General features: G+C 39.9%; 1 protein-coding gene across 2 annotated transcripts in view; it reads left to right on the top strand.

Moving 5' to 3' along the window:
- Positions 1 to 24,719, top strand: part of CACNA1C (calcium voltage-gated channel subunit alpha1 C) — a 483,479-nt gene that overhangs the window by 284,292 nt on the left and 174,468 nt on the right. For both annotated transcript variants that reach the window (XM_032220855.1, XM_032220856.1), the window contains exons 3-6: positions 41 to 180; positions 818 to 957; positions 13,673 to 13,831; positions 16,017 to 16,213. In XM_032220855.1, the coding sequence (XP_032076746.1) occupies positions 41 to 180; positions 818 to 957; positions 13,673 to 13,831; positions 16,017 to 16,213 (636 nt within the window). The remainder of the gene's footprint in view (positions 1 to 40; positions 181 to 817; positions 958 to 13,672; positions 13,832 to 16,016; positions 16,214 to 24,719) is intronic.

Here is a 24,719-nt window from a genome sequence, read left to right as displayed (position 1 = left end):
CCACTATGTTCCATGTTTTGTTTTTTTCTTTTCACTGCAGGAACGGGTGGAATATCTCTTTCTCATAATTTTTACAGTGGAAGCATTTTTAAAAGTAATAGCATATGGACTTCTCTTTCATCCTAATGCTTACCTCCGGAATGGCTGGAATTTACTAGATTTTATAATTGTGGTAGTAGGGTGAGTATCTATCTTTCAATCGTCAACAGTTTCTGTTGTTTTATTTAAAAAAAAAATCCACAAAGATATTTGAAAATTTATATTATATTACTATGATGAATACATAGTTAAAATAGTACTATGTTTCCCTGAAAATAAGACAGGGTCTTATTTTCTTTTGACCTCTGAAATCAGCACTTGGCCTTATTTTAGGGGAGGTCTTGTTATTTTTGAGGTGCAGGAGGCAGCGAGCGTGGTCACTAAAATGAGGACCCAGATTGTTGGGTTGCAATATGCTGACTCTGTAAACCGCTTAGAGAGGGCTGTAAAAGCACTGTGAAGTGGTATATAAGTCTAAGTGCTATTGCTATTAGATCGATTCTGTTAAATTTGACCTTGATTCTTCTAAAGCTTTTTAGAAACTGCAGAGCATGCCTGGGAATTAATGCTATGGCTGTCAACTAATATATTTCTAACAGGGCACATGTACATTTTGTCTATATCGTCATTGTACATATCATAAATAAATATGAATATTCAGTTTTATCTCCTTATGCAGGGTTTTCTGCATTATATAAAGTACCTTGATTACTTCTTTCTCCATAGGGTATACTAACCATTTATTTTGTTTTGTTTTTCGTTCCTTTCCCTTCCACAGGCTTTTTAGTGCAATTTTAGAACAAGCAACCAAAGCAGATGGGGTAAATTCACTGGGAGGTAAAGGCGCTGGATTTGATGTTAAAGCACTTAGAGCTTTCCGCGTACTGCGCCCTTTACGGCTGGTATCTGGAGTTCCTAGTAAGTAACCAAGTCTTCTTCTTGTTGTTGTTGTTGTTGTTGTTGTTAGCTTTAGGAGGAAAAGCTGATACTATGAAGAAGACCCCGAAAGAAATAATTTAGAGAAGTATTCCATCCATCATGGGAAAATTAATTTCAGGGCTAAGCAAATATTGCTCAGAGCTGAGGTTATCATTCTCATCAGAATAAGGTTGAAATGTCAGGTAAGAGAAACAGATTATTGTAAGAGGGCCGTATGAGACTGAACGATTTCTGAAGGATGTGAAATAATATATCAGCTCAAAGTCATACAAAATGAATATGAAATCATTATAATGAATCTACTGTAAATTAAACCAGCATGACAAGTAAGATGCTGGCTCTGAATCTGATGCTTATTAATGGTCTCACAAATGGCTGACCCGATGAAGAAATCTTCCCATTGCAATGCATGCCTGTTCTTTAATGCATTTGGCTGTTCTTTCTCAAAGGTCTGGACATTTGATTGATCATTTTTAATACAGTGAGCATTATTTCCTGTCTGGTATTTTATTTTATTTTTATTTATTGTATCGCCACCAAACTGATTTAAGATTTTATGGATTACTTACAGTATTTTTCAGAGTATAAGACGCACCTTTTTCCCCCCTCAAAAAACAGGCTGAAAATCTGGGTGTGTCTTATACATTGAATACAGCATTTTTTGCCTCCTGAAACCCCACCCCTTCACCAAAATGACCGTGCATAACCTTTAGGAGGCTTTCAGAGTGCTCCTGGGGCTAGGGAGGGCAGAAATGAGTGAAAAACGGGCCTTTGTTTACTCAATTTTGCCCCCTCCCCCCAGTCTCCAGCAGCACTTTATAAGCCTCCTAAAGGTTATGCATGCCCCTTTTTTGGGAAAAAAACAGGCCCATTTTTGCGAAAAACCGGCCGTTTTTGGGAGGTCTGCAGAGTGCAAAAACTTTTTTTTAATTTGCCTCTTCAAAATCTTGGTGCTTCTTATACTCCAGTGCGTCTTATACTCCAAAAAATATGGTAGCTCAAATCATTATTAGTTGTACTGCATTTCTAATCTCTTACATCTGGTTGTAAGAAAATGTAGGTAAGGATGGTACAACATAAGCTAGAACTGCCCGTCCCGTTGAACATCTACATGAAGTCGCTAACTGAGCTCATCTGACACTGTGCTGATGAGACCAGGCTTTGGTATCTCCATCTATGGCCACCCAAGAAATCCTGTGGAGATCTTGATATTTGAATGCCGTTGGGGCTCTGGGAGCTTGGATGAAGAAGAATCGGCTTCAGCTCAATTCCAGCAAGACTGTCAGCCTTCAATTTCTGTGGATTTTCCATGTTTGGTTCTAGATGGTTACATAATCACCAATATGGTCCAAATATTTTCAAAGTACTTTTTCATCCTTTTTAGTATGATGGTATCAGTGGTGGGATTCAGCCAGTTCGCACCTATTCGGGAGAACCGGTTCTTAACTTTCTAAGATGTTCAGAGAACCGGTTGTTGGAAGAAATCTTCTTTTGGGTTTTTTCCGCTTTACAGGGCTAATCCTGTAAGGAAAGCAAGGAAGGAAACATTCTGGGTGTTGTTTCTAGCTTAATCTTTATTGCCCTGCTTACAGAAACTGCCTCTCCGGTTAACCATTATTACATTGTAACAGCTAAGGCAAAGTGCCCATCAACCTGAGTAAGGTTGAGTTGGCCACACCCACACAGTCACATGACCATTAAGCCCCACCTACCCACCTGGTCCTTAGGACAGAGAACCCGTTGTTAAATTATTTGAATCCCACCACTGGATGGTATCATTCTTCTCTGACACATGTGACACCACCTGCTACTTTTCTCCTCAACAGAAGAGAATATTTGTAGCTCAGGAGTAACTTATGAAGCCCTTGGTGCTCTCTGAGTTTGGTTGTTTAATTACAACAATGAGGTAACTTCCTCAGTGCTTCTTCACTGGACCTCTCAGTTTTCCTCTCACAAGCACTATGTGGCTATCAGGGAGACCCTGCAAAACTCACCCTTTACACATGCACTCCTTCAACAGATATGTGATGATGCCTTGTCATCAGTGGTGAAATTCAATTTTTTTTACTACCGGTTCTGTGGGCATGGTGTGGCTTGGTGGGCGTGGCAGGGGAAGGATACTGCACAATCTTCCCACCCCACTCTGGGGCCAGCTAGAATTGGCATTTGCCGGTTCTCCGAACTACTCAAAATTTCTGCTCCCGGTTCTCCAGAACCTGTCAGAACCTGCTGGATTTCACCCCTGCTTGTCATGTACTGTAGAGAAGACAAATATTCCAGCAACCTTAGAAGGTTCACTAGGCCTCTGAGTCCTAAGTAAACCCTACATTTCAAGTTCTACTAACACCCGAAACTTCAGATTCAATTATCAGAAAAATGTAAGTCTAAACACTCTAATGATGATGCTGTGAAAATAGAAGTGTATAAAAATGGAGCTTGATATTAGAGGCTGAAGTCCTTCAAGACATAAAGAATAATAGCTGCTTGTCACAAGCGCCATTGCCTTCAGTGATAGCTATGCCTCCACTACCTTCTACCTTAGTGCTTTTACTATTTTTGGATCACTTCTGATGCCTCCTCAACTCCTGAAATCATACAGTTGACTACTACTCCAACTAAATCCTAAGGACCATCCCTGGAGATTACTCATTTTTTTCCCTTACTCAAGATGTTTGTCCCTGTCTAGAGGAATTGCTGTCTATAGTTCAAGACTAGGAGCAAGTATTAAACAACTCCCAGACTGGTTTTGGAAGATTATATTGGCTTTGATTGGCTAAAGGCCACTCAAAACATTTTCCATCCTTTTCCTTCCTTTATTTCTACTTCTGTAACTGCAGGCTCTCAAGATAGCAATAGCAGTAGACTAAGATCAGCAATTCACCCACTTCCTCTGTTTGAGTAACCAGCTTCCTTATCCGAGCATGTCCACCACTTTCCCTCATTTTCTGAATGTTTCAGAGAAAGCCAGGAAATCTAGTGAGGGAAGCCCCGAAATAACTACTTCCATGAAAGTTTTGTGATTGAAGATTTCTGCAGAGTAGAGAGAATTCACCCCGAATCTGGATGGGCTGTTGGGGATATTTCTATGTGGCTTATATGTGAATATCCTTGCTTTCTCTCTTGACTAAAATAAATCACTTTGGCAGAAACAAAGGATTTTTATGTACTGAAAACACAACAGGCTGTTGCCTTATTGCCTCAGTGTTCCTCCCAATTAATTATAGGTATATTTTTGCTTTTGATCTTTCTACAACTACCGGGTTTCCCCAAAAATAAGACAGGGTCTTATTTTCTTTTGACCACCAAAATAAGCACTTGGCCTTATTTTCAGGGAGGTCTTATTATTTTTGAGGTGTAGGAGGCGGCGAACATGGTCACCTCGTGGCTGCTACTGTGTTGCAATATTTTTGGGGAGGGCTTATTTTCAGGGGACGGCTTATTTTAGCGCATGCACTCAAAAGTCCAATTGGGCGTATTATCCGGGAAGGTCTTATTTTCAGGGAAACAGGGTATTAGAGACTCTTCCCTAAAGACTGTTTTCATTTTCCCCCTCACTTATTTTTCTCAACAGACCATAGAGTTTTCAAAGATTGGTTCTAATGGAAGGATACACGAGATAACGTCTAAAACATTAACATTATTTACTTTCCTCATTCCATCTCGTCGCCCCTGTTTTTCTTAATAAAGAACATACCCACGAGAGCTTTGCCAAATGTTTAAGTGTGTTTTGGAATGGACTGAATTGTTCTACCATCACCTGTCCAACTGTTCATCTTGCACCTCAGCTGCAGTCGATCTGTTGCTTCTCTGGTACCAATTTCTCCAGGTTGAAGGCTCATGTTCTTCTTTTCCCACATAATGTCATGAAATCAGGGGTCATCTGAATACATTCATTTAGAGGAATACTAATTTTTATTGAATTGTCCCCTTTCTGAATAGCAGAGCCAAGCTTGTTTTATAAGATTCATTAGCTTTGATTGTGATCATAAAGCTGTGCAGGAATTGTTCCAGGTAGACGTTTACAAAATATGAGTGATTTGGGGCAATTTGGCACCAGATTTCATATGCGGAAATATCTTTTTATCTCGTGATTCCATGAATAATAAGCCAAAAAAAAAAAGAAATTCTAATTATAATGGCAATAAAATGTACATATTAACACTTTCTGTCACAAAGTAGATATAAAACTACACAGAGTGTACACAGACAACAGGAACGGCTGCCAGCCTTTATCAATTAAACAACTGTTTATTGGAGAAGAATAAGTAGAGTTTGTGTCAGAAGATGATTAAGAAAGTAGAACACCTTGCTTGTTCACCAAAAGGGCATTTCTAAAATGCTGATTTTCGGCTATTTGGGTTTCAAATGGCTGGTCATTCAAGAAGGTTATCAGCAATTCTGTTTAATCACATGTAGTGGGCATTCTTTTGTTGTGGGTGTTACTTGGAACCCTGACAAATATGGCATTGAACTACAAACTGGCAGTTGAATTGCCTTCTGAAAGCCAGTTATATGTTTCTAGAGAATATACTAAACAAACCCAGGTTGTAGATGCATGAATGGGAGAAACGACAATTAAAAATCTATGAAGAGTGGAACATGCCTATATTGGCTTTATTATCCCAAATACTCTACAATTCTAGTATCTACATCTCTGTATGTTTTTAATCATATTCTGAAAGGGGAAAAAATCCATGTATTCTTTGTGTTTTTTAATATTTATAAAAACATTAAGCTGGGAGCACAGAGGACTCTTTGTGTGGGTAGATGTTCTCATTTAGGCGTGACCCGTCAAAACCACAGTCCACAAAAGCGCGGTCGACGAAAGCGCGTATGTGACGTCATCACAGCGCGACGAAAAAGATCGAAAAATTGAAATAAAAATAAAATTACAGCAAGCCGATTCACATAAAGGTAAGGGTTAGGGTTAGGGTTAGGGTTAGGTTAAGGGTTAGGGTTAGGGTTAGAGCGTTAGCGTTACGTTTAGCGTTAGGTTAAGGGTTAGCGTTAGGTTTTTCGTTAGGTTAAGGGTTAGGGTTAGGTTAAGGGTTAGGTTTAGGGTTAGGTTTGGGGGGGTTAGGGTAAGGTTTTCGCTTTATTTTTACATTTTTCGATCTTTTTCGTCGCGCTGTGATGATGTCACATACGCGCTTTCGTCGACCGCGCTTTTGTCTACCGCGCTTTTGTGGTGGAACCCATTTAGGAGGAAATATCCAATTCTGAGTTGCCAAAGTTAGATTTGTGTATGAAAAAAAGTAGCCGGAAAGGTAATCTAAGCTCATACTGTCAGAGTATAGAGCCGTGATGGCATACCTATGGCACACGTGCCACAGGTGGCACACAGAGCCATTTCTGAGGGTATGTGAGGTGTTTCCCAGTCAGCTCCAGCTGAGTTTCTGCCTTGATTTTCAGGTGATGGTGAACTTTTTTCGCCGTAGGGGCCAAAAGCAAGCACAAAAAGCAAACAGGAAGTGGGGGAATGGACTTCCGGGTTGCCCGTTGGGCTGTTTTTCACCCTCCGGAGGCTTTCCTGAAGCCTTCAGAGAGCGAAAAACTGCCCAACGCAAAAACTGAAAGTTTAGGAATGGACTTCTGGTTTGCGTGTTGGGCTGTTTTTTTCCCTCAAGAGGCTTCAGGGATGCATTCTGAAGCCTCTGGAGGGAGAAAAATGGCCCAACAGGCAAGCCGGAAGTCCTGAAATTCCGGTTTGCGCATTGGGCTATTTTTCGCTCTCCGGAGAGCAAAAAAACACCCAACACGCAAACCGGAAGTTCAGGAATGGACTTCCGGTTTGGGCATTGGGCTGTTTTTCACCCTCCAGAGGCTTCAGGGAAGCCTTCTGAAGCCTCCAGAGGGAGAAAAACGGCCCAACGGGCAACCCGGAAGTCCATTCCCCCACTTCCTGTTTGCTTTTTGTGCTTGCTTTTGGCGCCTAAGGCGAAAAAGGTTCACCATCACTGGTATAGAGCTATGTTTGCCAGCCAGAGAATTTCCAAATGTTTACACTTAAGTCCTCAGCAAGCATAGCCATTCTTGAAGTTAAAACTCTGCACAATTGGAGGTTGTTCCAGTTGGGAAGCACTGGCCTGGAGTGTGTTGTGACATATGGAATTAAGATTGATTTGAATATGAGTTCCAAATCTGCTCTAGAAGTATGCTGCATTCAATTCAAAAATTCCACAGGGTATTCAGACTTCGTACATTGTATTGTTTGGTAAGAATTAAGAAATGTGATCGTTCCCCCATTACACACTTCAAGCATTTATTAGACGTGATACCGGTGGTTATTTAAAAATAGGTTAATAAGCAGTTACAGCAAAGTACTGGGTGTATTTACCCAGGTACAAGTCTCAGTATATTCATTATGGCTGATAAATGTAATTAGGATCACGGTCTTAAGTTTATACAGCATGTAAGATTGTAGTCTTCTACACTGAGATTAACTGGTCATCCAAAGAAAATCTTCCAAAGAATTCCACTGCATACCAATTATTGAAATCAAAGGGATTTAAAAATACTATAGTAGTCTTTGAGCAGATGACACTCTAAATTAGACACTATAAAAGAGGACTGATTGATTAATGAGCATAGGTGAGACAATATTATATTTAAAGGGCAGGAAAATAGGTGATCGTAACCTTCATCCCTTTTTCTTTTTCATTGTAACAAACCATACATTTATTTTGCCTTTTGTATTGCATAATATTTTTTTAAATTCATATTTTGTGGTTGTGTTGTAAAGTTTGTCTGCCTATTGAATCCTATCCTGTATAGATAGCCGGCACATCATTTTACAAATTTGTGTGGAAGGAAACCGTCTGCAGTAGCAACTGACAGCACTGTGTTTAATGTTAGACCCATAATTTCAATAGTCTCTTAGAAAGATATATTTCCATATTTTGCCAAAACATGTCAATAATAAATCTTACTGTCTTTTGACAAAAATAAATATTGACATAATATACTGATCCCTCAGTGCAACTTTATGCTTGCAAGATCACTATCTGAATTTGATATCCTTTTATATGCTGTAAATAACTTTATGAGTGACACACTGAAGGGCTTCAATGGTATATGGAAGTAGATTCTTGTTCATGATGGATGGAAAGTGAAGAAGCCATTCTGATAATAAATGTCTGGATGCTATATCACCTTTAAAGAAACATTATGTATTGGATACTTCAGTAATAGATACTTCAGAACAGACAAAAGGGTCATACAAACCTTGCCAATTGGCTACCATCATGTCATAATTAATTCTTGATGTGTATCAAAGAGAGAAAACTTTCAGAAGTAAAGTAAAGTGAAACCAGAAGTAGTTCTACTCGAGTTGGGACTTGTAGGATGTGCTCAGCAACCTCTGAGGACATCAGTTGGAACTGTGGGAAGTTATGCTGGAATGTAGAGCATGAAGTACATTTCTTTTGCTATGCTATAGAAAAGTCAGGGGACCACCTCTCTGGGTTATGCCTACCCAATCCCGAAGTTACTATTGGAAGTATAGCCCTTCAACCTTATAACCTGTTGATTCCATATATACATCCCATTGTCTTCTCGAGACTACTTGCCTCCTGACTCTGTACCTCATAGGATGTTGTTAGGTATGAACTGTGCTTTTTCTACCTGCTGCTTTGTGCATTTAGAGTAAGTTGTTAGAAGGAGCTGTTTCAGGGGTCCTTGTCCTGGCTATTCCGAAACATTGATTGTTTCCTTCAGTAGAGTTATCAGAAGAGTGAGTGAAATCTACTACTAAATCCTCTGATTAATTGTCCTAACCAAATTTCTTGTTAGTTTTAGGTTGGTTCTCTCCTTGATTAGTTTCCATCTATTGGTTCTTGTCCTGGCTTCAGGTGCTTTGGAGCATAGGCTGACCCCCTTTTCTTTGTGGCAGCCCCTTAGATATTGAAATGCTGCTATCATGTCACCCCTAATCCTTATTTTCATTAAACTATTATGAAATTATGACACTACTTAGATATTTTGGCAATTTTTAAAGACTTTAGATGTCCACCATCATGTCTGTGTAAGCATTAAGCCACTTTAGTCTTGTGGTTAAGGCACTAAGAAACTATGTGGGACTATGAATTCTATTCTTCCCCCCCCTGCCCTCCCCAGACATGAAAGCCAGCTGGGTGGCTTTGAGCCAATCACTCTTTTTGTCTAACCCAAGGGTTAGCAACCCAGAGGTGGGTTCCTACCAGTTCGCACCTATTCGGTAGAACTGGTTCATCAAATCGACCGAACCAGTTAGAAGAGGTTCCACCAGTGGACCCGGAAAGCAGGCCACGCCTAAAGAAGAGGTTCCAAAATTTTTTGAAACCCACCACTGTGGCAACCTGTGGCTCATCCCTCTGCTGCGGCTCCCTCTCACCGGTCGGAACCACAATTGACAGGGCTTTTGGCTAGGACAGGTAGAGGAAAAAGGATGCCATACTAGGAAGAGACTCTATGGTGGGGCAACTGGACTTCCGGTCAGCAGAGGAAAAAGGACACCATGCTAGGCGGAGACTCTATGATGGGGGAAGTGGCCTTCCAGTCGGCTCCAGAATTGAACAGGGGGCTTCCATTTAGGACCTTTGCGGCTCTTTGAGTATTTAAGGTTGCCGACCCCTGGTCTAACCCATCTCACAGAGTTGTTGTGGATAAACAGGAGAAGGAAGAAACATTGGGTATATTTGCCAGCTTGAGTTATATATATAAATTAAATACAATATATATAAAGTGAATTATAAATGAGAAGGTTGGATAGGAAATAAGGAAGCCGAGAAAGTGGATTGTTCCAAATGGGCCATTGAGATCTATGTGATTAGATAGAAAAAAAGTGCCTTTGTCAACATGCCAGCACTACATCATTCCTAGTTTTACCATGCCGGCGTTGAATTTAGATACCTACTGTTAGCTTTAATAATATTAGTGCCATTACAAAAGAGAGCTGATGTGAAAACTAACTGATACTGTGAGGAATGTAGCATATCTCAGTCTCATTTCATTTTTTTTAACTTAACAGCAGGCCAGATTACAGTAATCAGCTTGAAATGGCATATGGCAATATTTTTGAGTAATACATGCTTATTGTTATTGCTATTAATAATGCTCAGAGTATGAGATCCATAGCTCAGTTATTAGTAATTTTTAAAAAAATATAATCCAAGAAAAAAGTGAGTAAACTCTCAGGCAGGAGTTAGTGAACTGTTTAGTAGTAGAATATTTAAACACAAATGAAACAGTAAAACACACTACTGAATGTAGATAAATAAATTTGACAGTGAGAAAGAAAAATATTAGAGATAAGACTAGATCTAAATTTCATTTCCAGCAGCAACAAGAGATAATTGGAATGAATAACATCGGTTGGTGAGGATACCAATTAGGGAAGATGGAAGGAGGATGCAAGAGGTTTAAAACCTATCAGAACAGTTTTGTTTGGAGGAATTGTGGAGGGAGGATGTTTACCTTCAAGTGAGTCTTGATGACTGCCTGGACAAGACCCATGAGGTTTTATTTCATTCATTCATTTATTTAGTCAAGCATGTACAACAGATATAAATATAAACATGGATATGAACACAGGAAATGGGTACAAATAAACGGGGACAGTAGGACAGGGACGGTGGGCACGCTGCTGTGCTTATGCACGCCCCCACAGACCTCTTAGGAATGAGGTCCACGGTAGACAGTTTAAGGTTAAAGTTATGGGGGTTTGAGAATGTTACAACAGAGTCGGGTAGTGTATTCCAGGCATTGATCACTCTGTTACTGAAGTCGTATTTTCTGCAATCGAGTTTGCAGTGGTTTACCTTGAGTTTGTATCTATTGTTTGCTCGTGTATTATTGTGGTTGAAGCTGAAGTAGGCATTGACAGGTAGGACGTTGTAGCAGATAATTTTGTGTACTACGCTCAGGTCAGACCTTAGTCAGCATAGTTCTAGGTTGTCCAAGCCCAAAATGTCAAGCCTGGTGGCATAAGGAATTCTATTGTGAGCAGAGGAGTGGAGGACTCTTCTCGTGAAATACCTCTGGACTCGCTCAATTGTATTAATGTTCGATATCTTCTTGGCAATCTCTTCAGAAGTACTTTTTCCTTGCCTCCTTCTATCTAGAGCAGAGAGAGTGACTTACCCAAAGTTACCCAGCCTTGAGCAGGACCAGAGCTCACTGTCTCCCAATTTTTAGCCTGATGCCTTAATCCCTACACCAAGCTGGTGCTCTCAGTATCCATAGACTTGGATTGTTTATTTGTTTGTTTTAGGCAGCAGGATTTGAAATTGTACTAAGTATCAATGTACAGTATTCTGGACAGATTTCAAATTGTTTTTGTCCATCAATCACAACAAATCTGTCAGTCACGAAGAAGAATTAGGACTATATGGTAAGTATAATGTGGAATTGTATAAGTATAGTCTGGAACTGCGCTGCCTGCGGTATGATCTAAGCACAGTACACAAAATTGTCTGTTACAACGTCTTATTTGTCAACAACTTCTTCAGCTTCAACCTCAATAATACATGGGCAAACTATCGATACAAACTCAAAGTAAATCACTCAAAACTCGATTGCAGAAAATACGACTTCAGCAACAGAGTGGTCAATGCTTGGAATGCTCTCCCCGACTCAGTTGTTACATCCTCAAACCCCCACAGCTTCAACCTCAAACTTTCTACCATGGACCTCACTCCATTCCGAAGAGGTCCGTAAAGGGGGCGTGCATAAGCGCACCGGCATGCCTACCATCCCTGTCCTACTGTCCTCATTTATTTGTTTTCATTTCTGTCGTTCACGACCATGTTTATATTAATACCTGCTATCTTATACATGTTTGACAAACTAATGAATACAAATAAGTTCCATTTTAAAAGATTTATTGCTCAAGCCTATACACAAACATTTAGTCAACTAATGGTCAGCACTAAATTAGATAAGAGTCAACTGAATTTGGGGTGAGGCTGGACTTGGAGCATTTGCATACGTGTAATGATTCTAGGCTAAGTATTCTCTTGATTCTATCCCCTGGCTCCTCTTCTCTTATATAATTCAACTGTAACACTGGAATATTAGTCTCAATGCACCACATAATAGAGGATAATAATTCCAAGAAAGAGGCTTATCGAAAATGTCAACACTCTAAGGAGAAGATAACGTAACTCTACATTACTTGTATATACATTTTAAGAAATTTTATAAAACTAATCTATGCAGATTACTGATGCTCCAATCCTCAGAATTGGTGTTGGATTTTGAAATTCCTGATAAGAATTGGATAGGAAGTCACTAAATAATAATATCTGGGTCAAAAACTATCTAAGAAAGCATATAATTGTTGGTCATTTCTGTGACTATTAGATTCTATGTATTTCCTATACTAATGATATGATAATATGGTACTGTTTATTACAATAGCTTTTTTTTATCTGTGAATAAAGGTTGCAAACGGGAGCACAAAACCTACAAAGTTATTCCTCAAAGAATAGAGCTAATTTTTCTAAAACCACCGAAACCCGCATCTCTGCTGTTTATACTTCAGAAATTTCTAAGTAACAAGTGATGTGGTATCCTTATTCAGCTAATGTTTGAATCAACAAATTTGAATTTACAGAAATATATTGTTGTATCAGATTTGTTCTCTCAATTTTGGTATAGGATAAAAGTTGTAGTCAGTAGACAGTCAGTAATAACCAATTATTGTATTTTCTAAAATCAGAAAACAAGCAAACTTTACATTTAAAGTTATCATCTGGGATTATCCATTCACCACACTTTCCTTGTAGATTAAGAAAATGTGGAGATATTGTAAGACAGTGTGGCTTACAAACTATTTTTTTACCTGGTCCATTTATAAACCAGGACCCTTTGTAATATTTTTGTCCTTATTTCAGTTTTTTTTTTAAATTACGTAGTAGAATAAAAAAAAATGGATAAATGTTAGACAACCAGTTTAATTTGTAGACTAGATTCCACTCTTGAAACTTTACATGCAAACCTTTTGTAAATCGAATAGATAAAAAATGTCAAGGAGATATTAAATCTGATTGTAAATTCCCAGGTGAAGTTTGTCAGGTGCGAATAAGCACAGAAGAGTTTATTACTGATACCTGTAAAAGAATCCGGTCAACCAATGGTCAAAGCTAAAGTCAGTGGAATTCACGGAGGGGTGGGTAGGTAGCAGTGGTGGGTTTCAAAAATTGTTGGAACCTACTCTGTGGGTGTGGCCTCCTTTGTGGGAGTGGCTTGCCACCCATGTGACCGAATGGGAGTGGCTTGCCGCCCATGTGACCGGATATGAAATTATGAATTAGTACTTAGGTCGGTCCAAGTAGCTATTCAGAAACTCTGGCATTGAAGCATGCAAGTCTTAAAGCTGTCAAGTTACAAGATCCTTGCCAGTGGTGGGTTTCAAAAATTTTTGGAACCTCTTCTGTAGGTGTGGCCTGCTTTCCAGGTCCACTGGTGGAACCTCTTCTAACCGGTTCGGTAGATTTGACGAACTGGTTCTACCGAATAGGTGCGAACTGGTAGGAACCCACCTCTGGTGGGTAGACTTGAGTCTCTTGGGGCAACACAATGACTCCAAACTTAATGAATTTTTTTAACTCCACCTTGCAGCTCAGCCTTCTCTTCTACAAAGTTTTGACCACCAGCTATTTTTTTCTATTAACGATCCTGGTTTGTTCTTACCATGCTGTCTTTGTCATTATAGGCCTTCAGGTGGTGTTAAATTCCATTATCAAGGCCATGGTCCCGTTGCTGCACATTGCCCTGCTGGTGCTGTTTGTCATAATTATCTATGCCATCATTGGGTTGGAGCTCTTCATGGGAAAGATGCACAAAACATGCTACTTAACAGGGATTGCCACAGGTAAGTAATGTATTGAAGTGACCTCCATTTTGGCGTAGCCCTTAATGGCTGTGGAAGATGGATGTGATGTGTAACAATGCTGTGCAAATGTGATAGTCAACTAACACTTAAACTTTTCTTACTCTGGTTTGACTTGTTTGAATTCAGGGAGAAATTTCTTAGACAGAAGGGATCCCCAAATGCCCATAATTTTAACCTAAGACTGTCTACTGTTGGCCTCACCCCATTCTTAAGAGATCTTTAAGGGGCATGCATAAGCGCACCAGCGTGCCTACCCTCCCTGTCCTACTGTCCCCATTTATTCATACCCATTTACTGTGTTCATACTTACGTTTATACTTATACCTGTTATCTTTTACATGTTTGACAAACTAAATAAATAAATAAAATAAATATCCAAGCTACAGAAACTTCTACAGTAGCAAACGTTTACCATCTTTTAAAAAGAAGTTGGACTATACTTTTTTCTTTTGTTTTAAAAGAATGAAGATTCTTTAAATTAGATTTTAGTAGATGTTTGGAATTTGGCTGAAATCTGATTTCTGAATTGGCAAATCAGGTGTATTTTTAATAAATTGAAGGCCTCTAGATGAATTTGGATTACTACTGTACACATTTGCAAGCTTCCCCCCCCCCATCACCCGCCAAATCAGTTTGGAAATTTGCAAAAACTATTTTTTCAGCTTTTTCATGGAAAACTGATGCGTTTATTTACTTATTTATTATTGACTCACATTTCTATAGTATTTTCCATGAGTTGGATCATTGCCATTGGCAATTAAGGTCTGAAGTTCATCATAGGGACTTTGGCTTTGTCATTAACTTATTGGTTTGGATTCAAATTGGCAATATTGAGAACAACAACTGTCATATCCTACTATTATGGCAGTTACTGATCATTATGTTAGTGATAATTGTTTATTTGTTATATTTATGCTCTTGGGAACTTTGACAGATTCCTGATGGATTATATCCATAAAATAGAGACATATGAAAACACTTTAAACCAATAAAATAACTCTAACATAAAATGCAGCAGAAAAACACCATAATAATTATACAAATGGTGATGATTATTCTTCAGTATCCCAACATCCTCCATAATCATTCTGTTATGATGAAATCGTTAATCTGGCCATTAAGCAGAAAGGACTATTATCCAAAACATTGTAGGACTTTGCCCTCCTGGCCTCCTGAACCAATGCAGCTTACCCAATACACTTGCTACACAACTCTCATTCAGCAATAAGACAGGGTCTGCATTTTTGACCAGTTACTCTTCCAAGGCAGCCCCACGTGCAATTTATTGTGGAAATATAAGTGAGCGATAGGGACATGGTGGCTCAAGTGGCTAAGACACTGAGCTTGTTGATCAGAAAGATCGGCAGTTTGGCGGGTCGAATCCCTAGCACCCTGTAATGGAATGAGCTCCCAGCTTCTGCCAACCTAGCAGCTCGAAAGCATGCAAAAATGCAAGTAGAGAAATAGGAACCCCCTTTGGTGGGAAGGTAACAGCATGTGCAGCAGAGACCTGAAAATCAGCTGGCCAGGGGCAGGCATACACGCTTGCACAGTGGAGCTGAGCTGGGTGATGGCTCGTGTGCCCATAGGTTCACCATCATGGACCTAGAGAAAATATTGTTATAGTAAAACCAAAACGAGTGTAACAAAATGCTCATTATAAATTATTATTTCATCCCCAATGACTAGAAGAGAAATTTAGGGATCCTCCTCTGAGCAAATCATTTACTAAAAAAAGTAGTCTTCTCAACAAATAAATCAATGAAAATTAAAATTGCATTTAATTCTATCAAGAATGAACAAAAGAATTTCCAGTTCTTGTTTCTAAATTGGCAGGATTCTTACCAAGAGTACCTAGGCAGCTTTGTGTAGTTTTCATCAGCATTCCCCGTCAAGCAAAAAAGATGAATGATTTCTTTTTAAAACCATACCAAAAATTAAAATGCAAACCTCAGCTTGCCTATTTACAAATCCAGAATTCCCTTTCCTTTGCATAGGTGACAACCCTCGATTTTGAATGTCTTGTGTTTTGAGGCACAATGCAACACAATCGGTGACTTTAATCCCTTGTGCCTATTTGCAACCCAATAACACTTCCCCTTACAACTTCATTGCATCATTTCAGTTGTTTGATTGTTCTCCCTTTCTCTCCGTTGTTTTTAAGATACACCTGCAGAAGAAGAGCCTGCTCCCTGTGCTCCAGTATCTCAACATGGACGGCAGTGTCAGAATGGCACTGACTGTAGGGCCATATGGGAGGGACCCAAACATGGCATTACCAACTTTGACAACTTTGCCTTTGCCATGTTAACTGTGTTTCAATGCATCACCATGGAGGGCTGGACAGATGTACTCTATTGGGTATGTATGAACTTAGTTTAAGGCAAGAAGATGCACCCTTCTTTTGCCATGCCCAGGACGTGAGGCGGACATTGTCGTGCCATTGTGCTGCTTGCTGTATTGTTGTCATGCAACTCACTTCCTAAACTGTTAAGTCAAACTAATGCAGTGCACTAAAGAGGTAGAATGATAGCCTCTTGCTATTAGATACACTCCTTTTGACGTTAATTTTCTACTAACATGTTATTTGTTTTGTGCATTTTTTTTGCTGCATTCTTCCTGGAATTCTTACAAGATAAAGGATGAAATTCAGTAATCAAATATATACCCAGCTTGAGCTTAATTTATTTTAGGGTAAACAAAATTAGGTAAAGCACAGAAAAGAATAAGAAATAACGAGCCAAAGAAATTAAATTGTGAGATTTAAAAAGAGAGAAAGAGAGAGAAATATAGTGAAGTCTACTTTCACTGTCATTTATTTTCTCACATATTTTTTCTGTGTCTGCAATCTTGCTTCCACAATGTCCATGTAGTAATTCATACAATGCTTTCATTTTTAAACTTCTCAACGCTCTGTTCTTGAGGCTTTATCCATCCAATCACAGCTATCTCATTCAGGCTCTAAAATGCTACTTTGAATGAAATATTTATCCATCAAGCCTAGAATTGAGAGCAAAAATAACTTTAAAGTAAATGAGTTTCCTCAACAACATTCCCCAGTGGGAATATGGAGTGGTTTTTCAAGGTAGGCAAGATGACAGGTACAATGATATGATAAAAATAAACCCCATTCACATCTTGCTTGTTTTCTCTCTGTCTCTCTCTCTCTCTGTCTCTGTCTCTCTCTCTGTCTCTGTCTCTCTCTCTGTCTCTCTCTCTCTCTCTCTCTCTCTCTCTCACACACACACACACACACAAATATGCAGGCATCACTCTTATTGATACCTTTTCAATGCTATGGCATAGGTTTCATTTAGACATGGCATTTATAATTAGTAAAAAAAAACAGAATTTCAAATAATAAATGGATATATGGATTTATATCAGTATAATAATGACTTGCATGGACTCCAGAGGATGGTAGAGGACAGGAAGGCCTGGAGGAACATTGTCCATGGGTCACAATGAGTCGAACACAACTTCACAACAACAATAATGGATATATATGGCATATCTAGCTACCTAGATATGACATACGTGAGAATGATTCCAGACCTCATTCCTTCTGTCCCAATGTTTTTCAGCCTTGACAACTTTAAGAAGTGTGGATGTCAACTCCCAAATTTACTCAGCCAGCGTGGGGGATTCTGTGAGTTGAAGTCCGCTCATCTTAAAGTTGACAAGGTTCTACTCTGACCCTGATAAGTTGCCAGCGTTTTGGAGCAGGGTAGGCAATTAATTTTTCCAAGGGGTCACATCAGAAACTGGAAGCATTTTGGAGAACAAAACCAACAGGTCTGTGAAGGTACTGCATGAATGTATATATTTAATTGGGGGGGGGGGAGAAATAGTAGCCTTCAGATTGAAAACAATGCATTGAGGCAAGACAGGGACAGCCAAATGGATCTGGTCTGAGAGCTGTAAAATGCTCAGGTCTGCTTTAAAGTTTATGCAAAGGTTTTGCCCCAGTATCCTTGTAACATTGCAAAAGATCTTGGAATATACAGCGGAGATTGTGCTTTGTCTAAAAGGAACACTGCTTAAGCAGCTGCTTTGGTTGCCTGTACAATTTGGCTCAGCCTGTTGCTGTGTAGATAACAGCTTTAAAAAGATAGGAAACAAGCTTGAAGATCCAATAGAGCAGGTATAGGCATGCTGACCTGTAAAATCCCCTCCCATCCTCCAACGTCTTTGAAATTGCATTCTTCAGTTTCACTGGGAAAGCTTGAAACCGAAGCCCACAGTTGCCCTGGAAACCACTGTCAGGAAATCAAATTGGGGAAAGAAAATAGGCAATAGATATAATTTACTTTCCCTGACAGCCTTGACATGTTCTGTGAGCTTCTCTCATCCCTCTGCAGCCTGCTGAAGCCTACTGAGCAAGATGCAGCGAGGAATGCAGCGATATTGACACACAGTCCCCCCACTTTAAAAAAAAAAAGTTATACGCAGAAACATCACCCCCACAATTTCTGCCAGCTGTGTTTATGCTTTCTCACTCTTTCTCCTTAAGAGTACACAGGCTTGAATTAGCATCGTCTTCACGCGCTTTGCACAGCACAGCTTGCTGCATGCTTCCTCTCCGTGTATTTAGTAAGGAAGAACCGGTGTTTTGTTTGAGATTGGCTTGTTTAAAAGAGGAGAAGAAAAAAAGAAACCACGGCAAATCTTGCATGGTTGTAAAATATGTGTCAAGGAAAGATAAAATGCAGGGAGTCAGTTCTGATGAATTCCACCCATCTCTGTTAGAAAGAAATGAACCTCTTTGGGAGCCCATCTTTTATGATAGTAATGAGTCACGAGGCTAAGACAATTGTTGCCAATTCTGGGAGGGCAGAATTGTTCATCTGCAAATATCATTTTGTTTTATTTTGTTCAGATTTTCAAATGCCTACTGGGACTACTAACCTTTTAAAAAATATAGTCAAAATTAGAGGTTCTCCCCCAAAACATATAGTATATTGTATCTTCTTCAAAGGGAATTAAATGTAATGGATTACTTATTGGTGAATATTGAACAAATGTATGATAGAAGTTAATTGGAAAGCAAGGTGCTTTTTACAGCCTAACTGTTAATACTCTACTTGTATCATAAAGGATATATTTCAGAAAATATATATTTATCCTTCCTCTACACACCAGAATCATAAACCATGGTTTGATGCTCCTATGGGGAAATAAAAGGAAATTGGTTTTCCCCAAATGAGGACAATGATTGCAGTGGAGGAGCCTGGCATTTCATGCTTATTCCAGGCGTGTTCACTTAATCTAAACCATGGTTTCATTACAGTTATAACAAAAAAAGAGAGTTCTGTGACTTGACTCAACAACAACAAACAGAAAATTCTATCCAGTGTCCTGCGGTGGGAAGGATGTCTTCAATATTTTTCTTTCTCTTTACTATATGCTGTATTATTTTACTCCTTTCCAATTCTTTTCCCAACTGATCCTTTCACTCTTCCTTGAAAATAATTGGGTGCCAATATGGAAGATGGCCAGTGGTGAAATTCATATTTTTTACTACCAGTTCTGTGGGTGTGGATTGGTGGGTGTGGCAGGGGAAGGATAATCCCCATTCTCTCCTCACTCATGGGGGAAGAATACTGCAAAATCCCCATTCCCTCCTCACTCCTGGGGGAAGGATACTGCAAAATCCCCATTCTCTCCTCACTCATGGGGGAAGAATACTGCAAAATCCCTATTCCCACCCCATTCCAGGGAAGAATACTGCAAAATCCCCATTCCCTCCTCGCTCCTGGGGGAAGGATACTGCAAAATCTCCATTTCCACCCCACTCTGGGGCCAGCCAGAGGTGGTATTTGCCGGTTCTCCAAACTACTCAAAATCTCCGCTACCGGTTCTCCAGAACCTGTCAGAACCTGCTGAATTTCATGCCTGAAGACGGCATGTTGATGGCAATAGTGGATATTTATTCCAAAAGACAGCAAACCATCGAGTAAGGAGAGATCATAATTCAATAGAGATGCTGAGAGGTTATGTGAGAAAGGTCTTGCAAGCTGTGATCAAAGACTCACATAAAAAGAGGCAGAATTTCAATCACACCTTTGTGACCTCCATGTTGACTTGTTTTTCCCCAACCGTACCCTAGAGCAGTGTTTCTCAATGCCAGCAGCTCTAAGATGTATAGGTTTATTGCCCAGAATCCCCTATCCAGCATCCTAGCTGGGGGAATTTTGAAAGTTGAACTCCACACATCTTATGAGTTGCCAAGGTTGGGAAACACTATCCAGGGGAATTTCCAGGAGGTCATAGCTTTGTTGAGTGCATATTTAATTTTCAGTATATCCCATTAAGAGGAGCATTTGGCAGGTGATGGGTAAGATTTCCAGGGTCATGCCTTGGGAAACCTTTTCCTCCACTGGATTACATGGAGACAAATAATTTAGGGAAGCATCTTTATTCTTATTAACCATACATATATTTGTTTGTGGCTAATAAACAAATAGGAGACACGGTGGCTCAGTGGCTAAGATGCTGAGCTTGTCGATCAGAAAGGTCGGCAGTTCGAATCCCTAGCGCTGTGTAATGAAGAGAGCTCCAGTTACTTGTCCCACCTTCTGCCAACCTAGCAGTTCGAAAGCATGTAAAAAATGCAAGTAGAAAAAATAGGGACCACCTTTGGTGGGAAGGTAACAACGTTCCATGCGCCTATAGTCATGCCGGCCACATGACCATGAAGACGTCTTCGGATAGCGCTGGCTCTTCGGCTTTGAAACGGAGATGAGCATGCCCTACTCACCTGCGCATGCACACATGCCCTCCCCCCCCCCCACACACAAGGAAAAGCTTTTGCCCTTCCTAGGCTCTGGAGGCTTTCCTGAAGCCTGGGGAGGTGGAAATGGTCTCCTCCGGGGTCCCCGGAGGCCCTTTGGAAGGCGGAAACACATCATTTCCAAACTGGCCCATTTTTCACCCTCCCCAAGCTTCAGGAAAGCCTCCGGAGCCTAGAAAGCGTGAAAAACGGGCCCAACGGGACAACTGGACATTCAGAAACAACGTCCGGTTGGTCCATTGGGCCTGTTTTTCACCCTTTCCAGGCTCCAGAGGCTTTCCTGAAGCCTGGGGAGGGCAAAAACGCCTCCCCCCCCCCGGAAGACCAAAAATCAGCTGAAGAGCTGAGGGCTGCTGTGTCGGCAAATATGGCTGTGCATGCCACCTCTGGCCCGCGTGCCATATGCTCACCATAACTGATTCAATGTATGCATTGATGAATCTTTACTAAGAGAAATGAGGGGAAAAAGTGTTGCAGGTTTCTGAAACTTAAAGACATTCTCTTGCTGAGAACAAATGACAAAGTATATGATTGCCAAGAACCCAACATGAACATGTCAGTACAGTCACTAGGCGTCAAGCCAAGTTAATCCAAGCTGTAGCCAACAATAAATATACTATCTATCACAGTGTTTCTCAACCTTGGCAACTTGAAGATGTCCGGACTTCAACTCCCAGAATTCCCCAGCCAGCGAATGCTGGCTGGGGAATTCTGGGAGTTGAAGTCCGGACATCTTCAAGTTGCCAAGGTTGAGAAACACTGATCTATCATGTTCACCCTATACCCCCAAAGTATTCTTGAATTAAGTTTTACTGTTCAGGATTTTATCAGCAAGAAGGCAAGAACAGGAAGACCAAATAATACTGATGTTAGGAGAGCAACATACTTTGAGAGTTGTACGTTATGCTGTTCAAAACTGATATAACTCTATTTTGAATCTCGTAGAGAAACGCATATGCTGAAAATATAGAGTCCTTTCTTGTACGATAAAATTTAATTCTAGAAAAACTGAGAGCACAATTCACTTGAAGCCACAATGCGTATCTCTGAATATCACATTTTATAATACAATAAGATTATATGTGAAGAATTTATTCAATTTATGCGAGCGCCGGGCTGATATTGCTCTGACCTAGCCTTAGCAGAAACAAGAAACAGACTCCTTGTCCCGAAAACCCCCTCTTTATTTATCTCCTGTGAATTAATGGCATTCACATACCGAAAAGTCCAGGCAATAGTCCTTCAAGGAGTTAACTGCAGTTATCAGTTCCTTGTAATAATTGCCAGGCTGTGGGCTTCCAGCCACAAAGCTGAAAATTAAGTTCTGGCAAGCAGTCTCTGAGGCACGAAACATGATTAACCAAATCTTCAGAAATCCGAACTGTTGTCTCCTACAACCACCACTCCCCTTTCCTTCTATTTATTCCCCAGTCAGGGAGGGGCCATTCAGCATCCATGTGTGCCTTGCTTTCCAAGTTGATTCCTTATCCTCAGTTGTTCTCTCCTAACAGCTCTGCACATACATACATCTGGAACAGGTCCCAGCTGTTCTTCCTCCCCACTTATCTCAGCCTCCAAAGGCAGCTGCCTCTCCGGTGGCTGGGAATAGTTGGACAGCCCTGGCTCTATCTCTGCATCTGACACAGAGCATCCATTAGAGCCTTCCCCAGACTTCAGAGCCGGCCCAAGTTCCTCCCCAACCTCTTCATCGTCCAAGTTTGCCACCAGCTCTGCTGGCAGCTGGCGGGACACGACAGGTATACACTTGGAAGTGTGCGCTCCCAGCCCACCGCTTGTGCAGCCCAGTTCCCCTCCCCCCCCAAACCAAGCCACCAAGCTGCCCAGCTTGAGGACAGCTGGTCTAAGATGATAGTAAAACTGTATTTTTCATAGATATTTTCAGTTCTGATAGCTATGGAGCTGAATACCTCTGATATAATGCTTTGTTTAGGATTTCTGCCCATCAGCAACCATTGTTAATCCATGGATCAGCTGAACATTCTTTGGTTAATTCTCTGCAATTTTACTAGGGTTTTTCCTGTCTTGCCTTGTTTCACTTTGAAAAGTAGTTGTAGTGACTGAAAATGTAGCTCCCCTCTAATTCCCCTGTAGCTATTGCTGGCAGCTGGCAGGGTGCCAAATTATCTTGCTGACAAGCTGAGTTTTTGTTTTTAATTCGTTGTCCTTAAAGGAGAATGTCAGACCACCTCTGCCTAGGTTTATCTATCTAGATAAATTGCCTTTGCATAAAATGATAAATTGACAATTAGTATTGTAAGTACATATATAGCATCCCAATGCCGGTTATTATTATTTTTTTCTTTTAAAAAACATCCCCGTGTCTTTCTATATGAATTCAAGCGGTGGGTGTCAAATATTATGCAAAGTAGCATCTTCCCCTTTAATGGATAGCATTTAATTGCACTGAGTTGCTCATTGTTCTTGTAATGACTGTTATTCTGCAAAGGTTAAACTACCATATAATGAAGGAACCAAGGAAAGGCTTAAACAATTAAAGCAAGTCTTGCCAAAAAAAAAAAAGAGTTTAATCTCAGATGTTGTTATCTACTTTATAAGCAAAATCTCATTCATTTTCTTTCATAGCTTGAACTGTAGCTCATTTCTGCTTTGGGTAACTGTAACTGCAGTTAGTTTTGTATTCACACAGTCATCCTAATTCCAAGCATATTTATTTATTTATTTGGGCCTTTGAATCTCACTGCTGGATCCTGGTGACGGCCTGGACTAGTCACTACATTTCTTTTGGCAAGGGTTCATAAGTGGTTTGCCATTGCCTCTTTATTAGGGCTGAGAACGGGTGACCGGCCCAAGGTCACTCATCTGCTTCTTTGCCTAAGAATTCCACATTTCCCAATTTCTAGCCTGGTGCCTTAATAACTAGACTAAACTGGCTCTCAAACATATTTATCTTGAAAGTTACAACTGAGAAATTCTTGCCTATTTCCATCTGGAAGTATCCCAGTATGGTCGCTACAGGGTGTACCTATATAAATATGTTTAGATCTGGAATTGTAATTGTTTTCTTTAAATTAATTATTGCCCTTGGGCTCTAAGAAACAGAATTCTTTATTAATGGAATTTAAATCTTTTTTGGGGGAAATCTAATTCTGCAAACGAGAACAAAGAAGATTCGCCAAAATGACTACGTTTTATAGATTTAATGTGGTGTCACACAACCTCCTCCCTCTATTACACCCAAAGCATTCCTTAAAGAAACAAACTTCTGATTTTCAACACTTCATGCTAATCCTGGGTAGACTGAAAAGGCAAAATATTTGAATCTTCAAATAGCCATATGAAATGTAGATAAATTTCAATCACAAAGAAGGTCAACATAATCCAATTTGTTTACCAATGGCAAGATCAACAGCAAGGTGCTGTCCCTATCTTGTTTTTCACAAGATACTTTTGTAGATTATAGCAGAAAATATACACCCATTATATGAATGGGTTTTTTTTTAATTAAAGCACCAGCTTAACAAAAAACAAAATATCTAGATAACAACACAATACATAAGAACAGTACCATAAAACAATGAGATTAGATATTAAAACTGGTGAAAGAGATGAATGGCCAGCTTGCTGGCATCCCCATTCTCTGTTGCAATATGACATGCTGCCATGCAAATTTTTACTATATTTTAGGTTGTAACTCACAATCTTTCTGTGGGAAACCGGTGAAAAGTATTTATTGGGGTGGAGCTAACAATGTATATTTGTGATGCTTAAAGAGTATATTTTTTTCTTTAGTCTGCTTCTGTTTTTGGAACTGCTTCTTCTTGTAATTAAAATAATTTAAATTATAAGAAAGTAGAATATTAAGAAGACCTGCCATACAGCCAGTGAATGCAAATTGGATTATCTCTGGGTAATAAATCTGATGCACTTTGGTAAATATTATCAAGAAGCAGCTGGCCCAATCCTGGGCATATTCCAGGGGTAAAATTCGACCGGATCGGATCAGCTTGGGTGAACTGGTAGGGCTGATTTGAATCAGTTTGCTGAACCAGTAAATATCACCCTTGGTCCCCGGTCACCCACGGTTGCCCAGTC

The sequence above is a fragment of the Thamnophis elegans genome, chromosome 7, assembly GCF_009769535.1.
Source record: "Thamnophis elegans isolate rThaEle1 chromosome 7, rThaEle1.pri, whole genome shotgun sequence".
NCBI lineage: Eukaryota > Metazoa > Chordata > Lepidosauria > Squamata > Colubridae > Thamnophis > Thamnophis elegans.
This window is presented reverse-complemented; position numbering and strand designations above follow the sequence as displayed.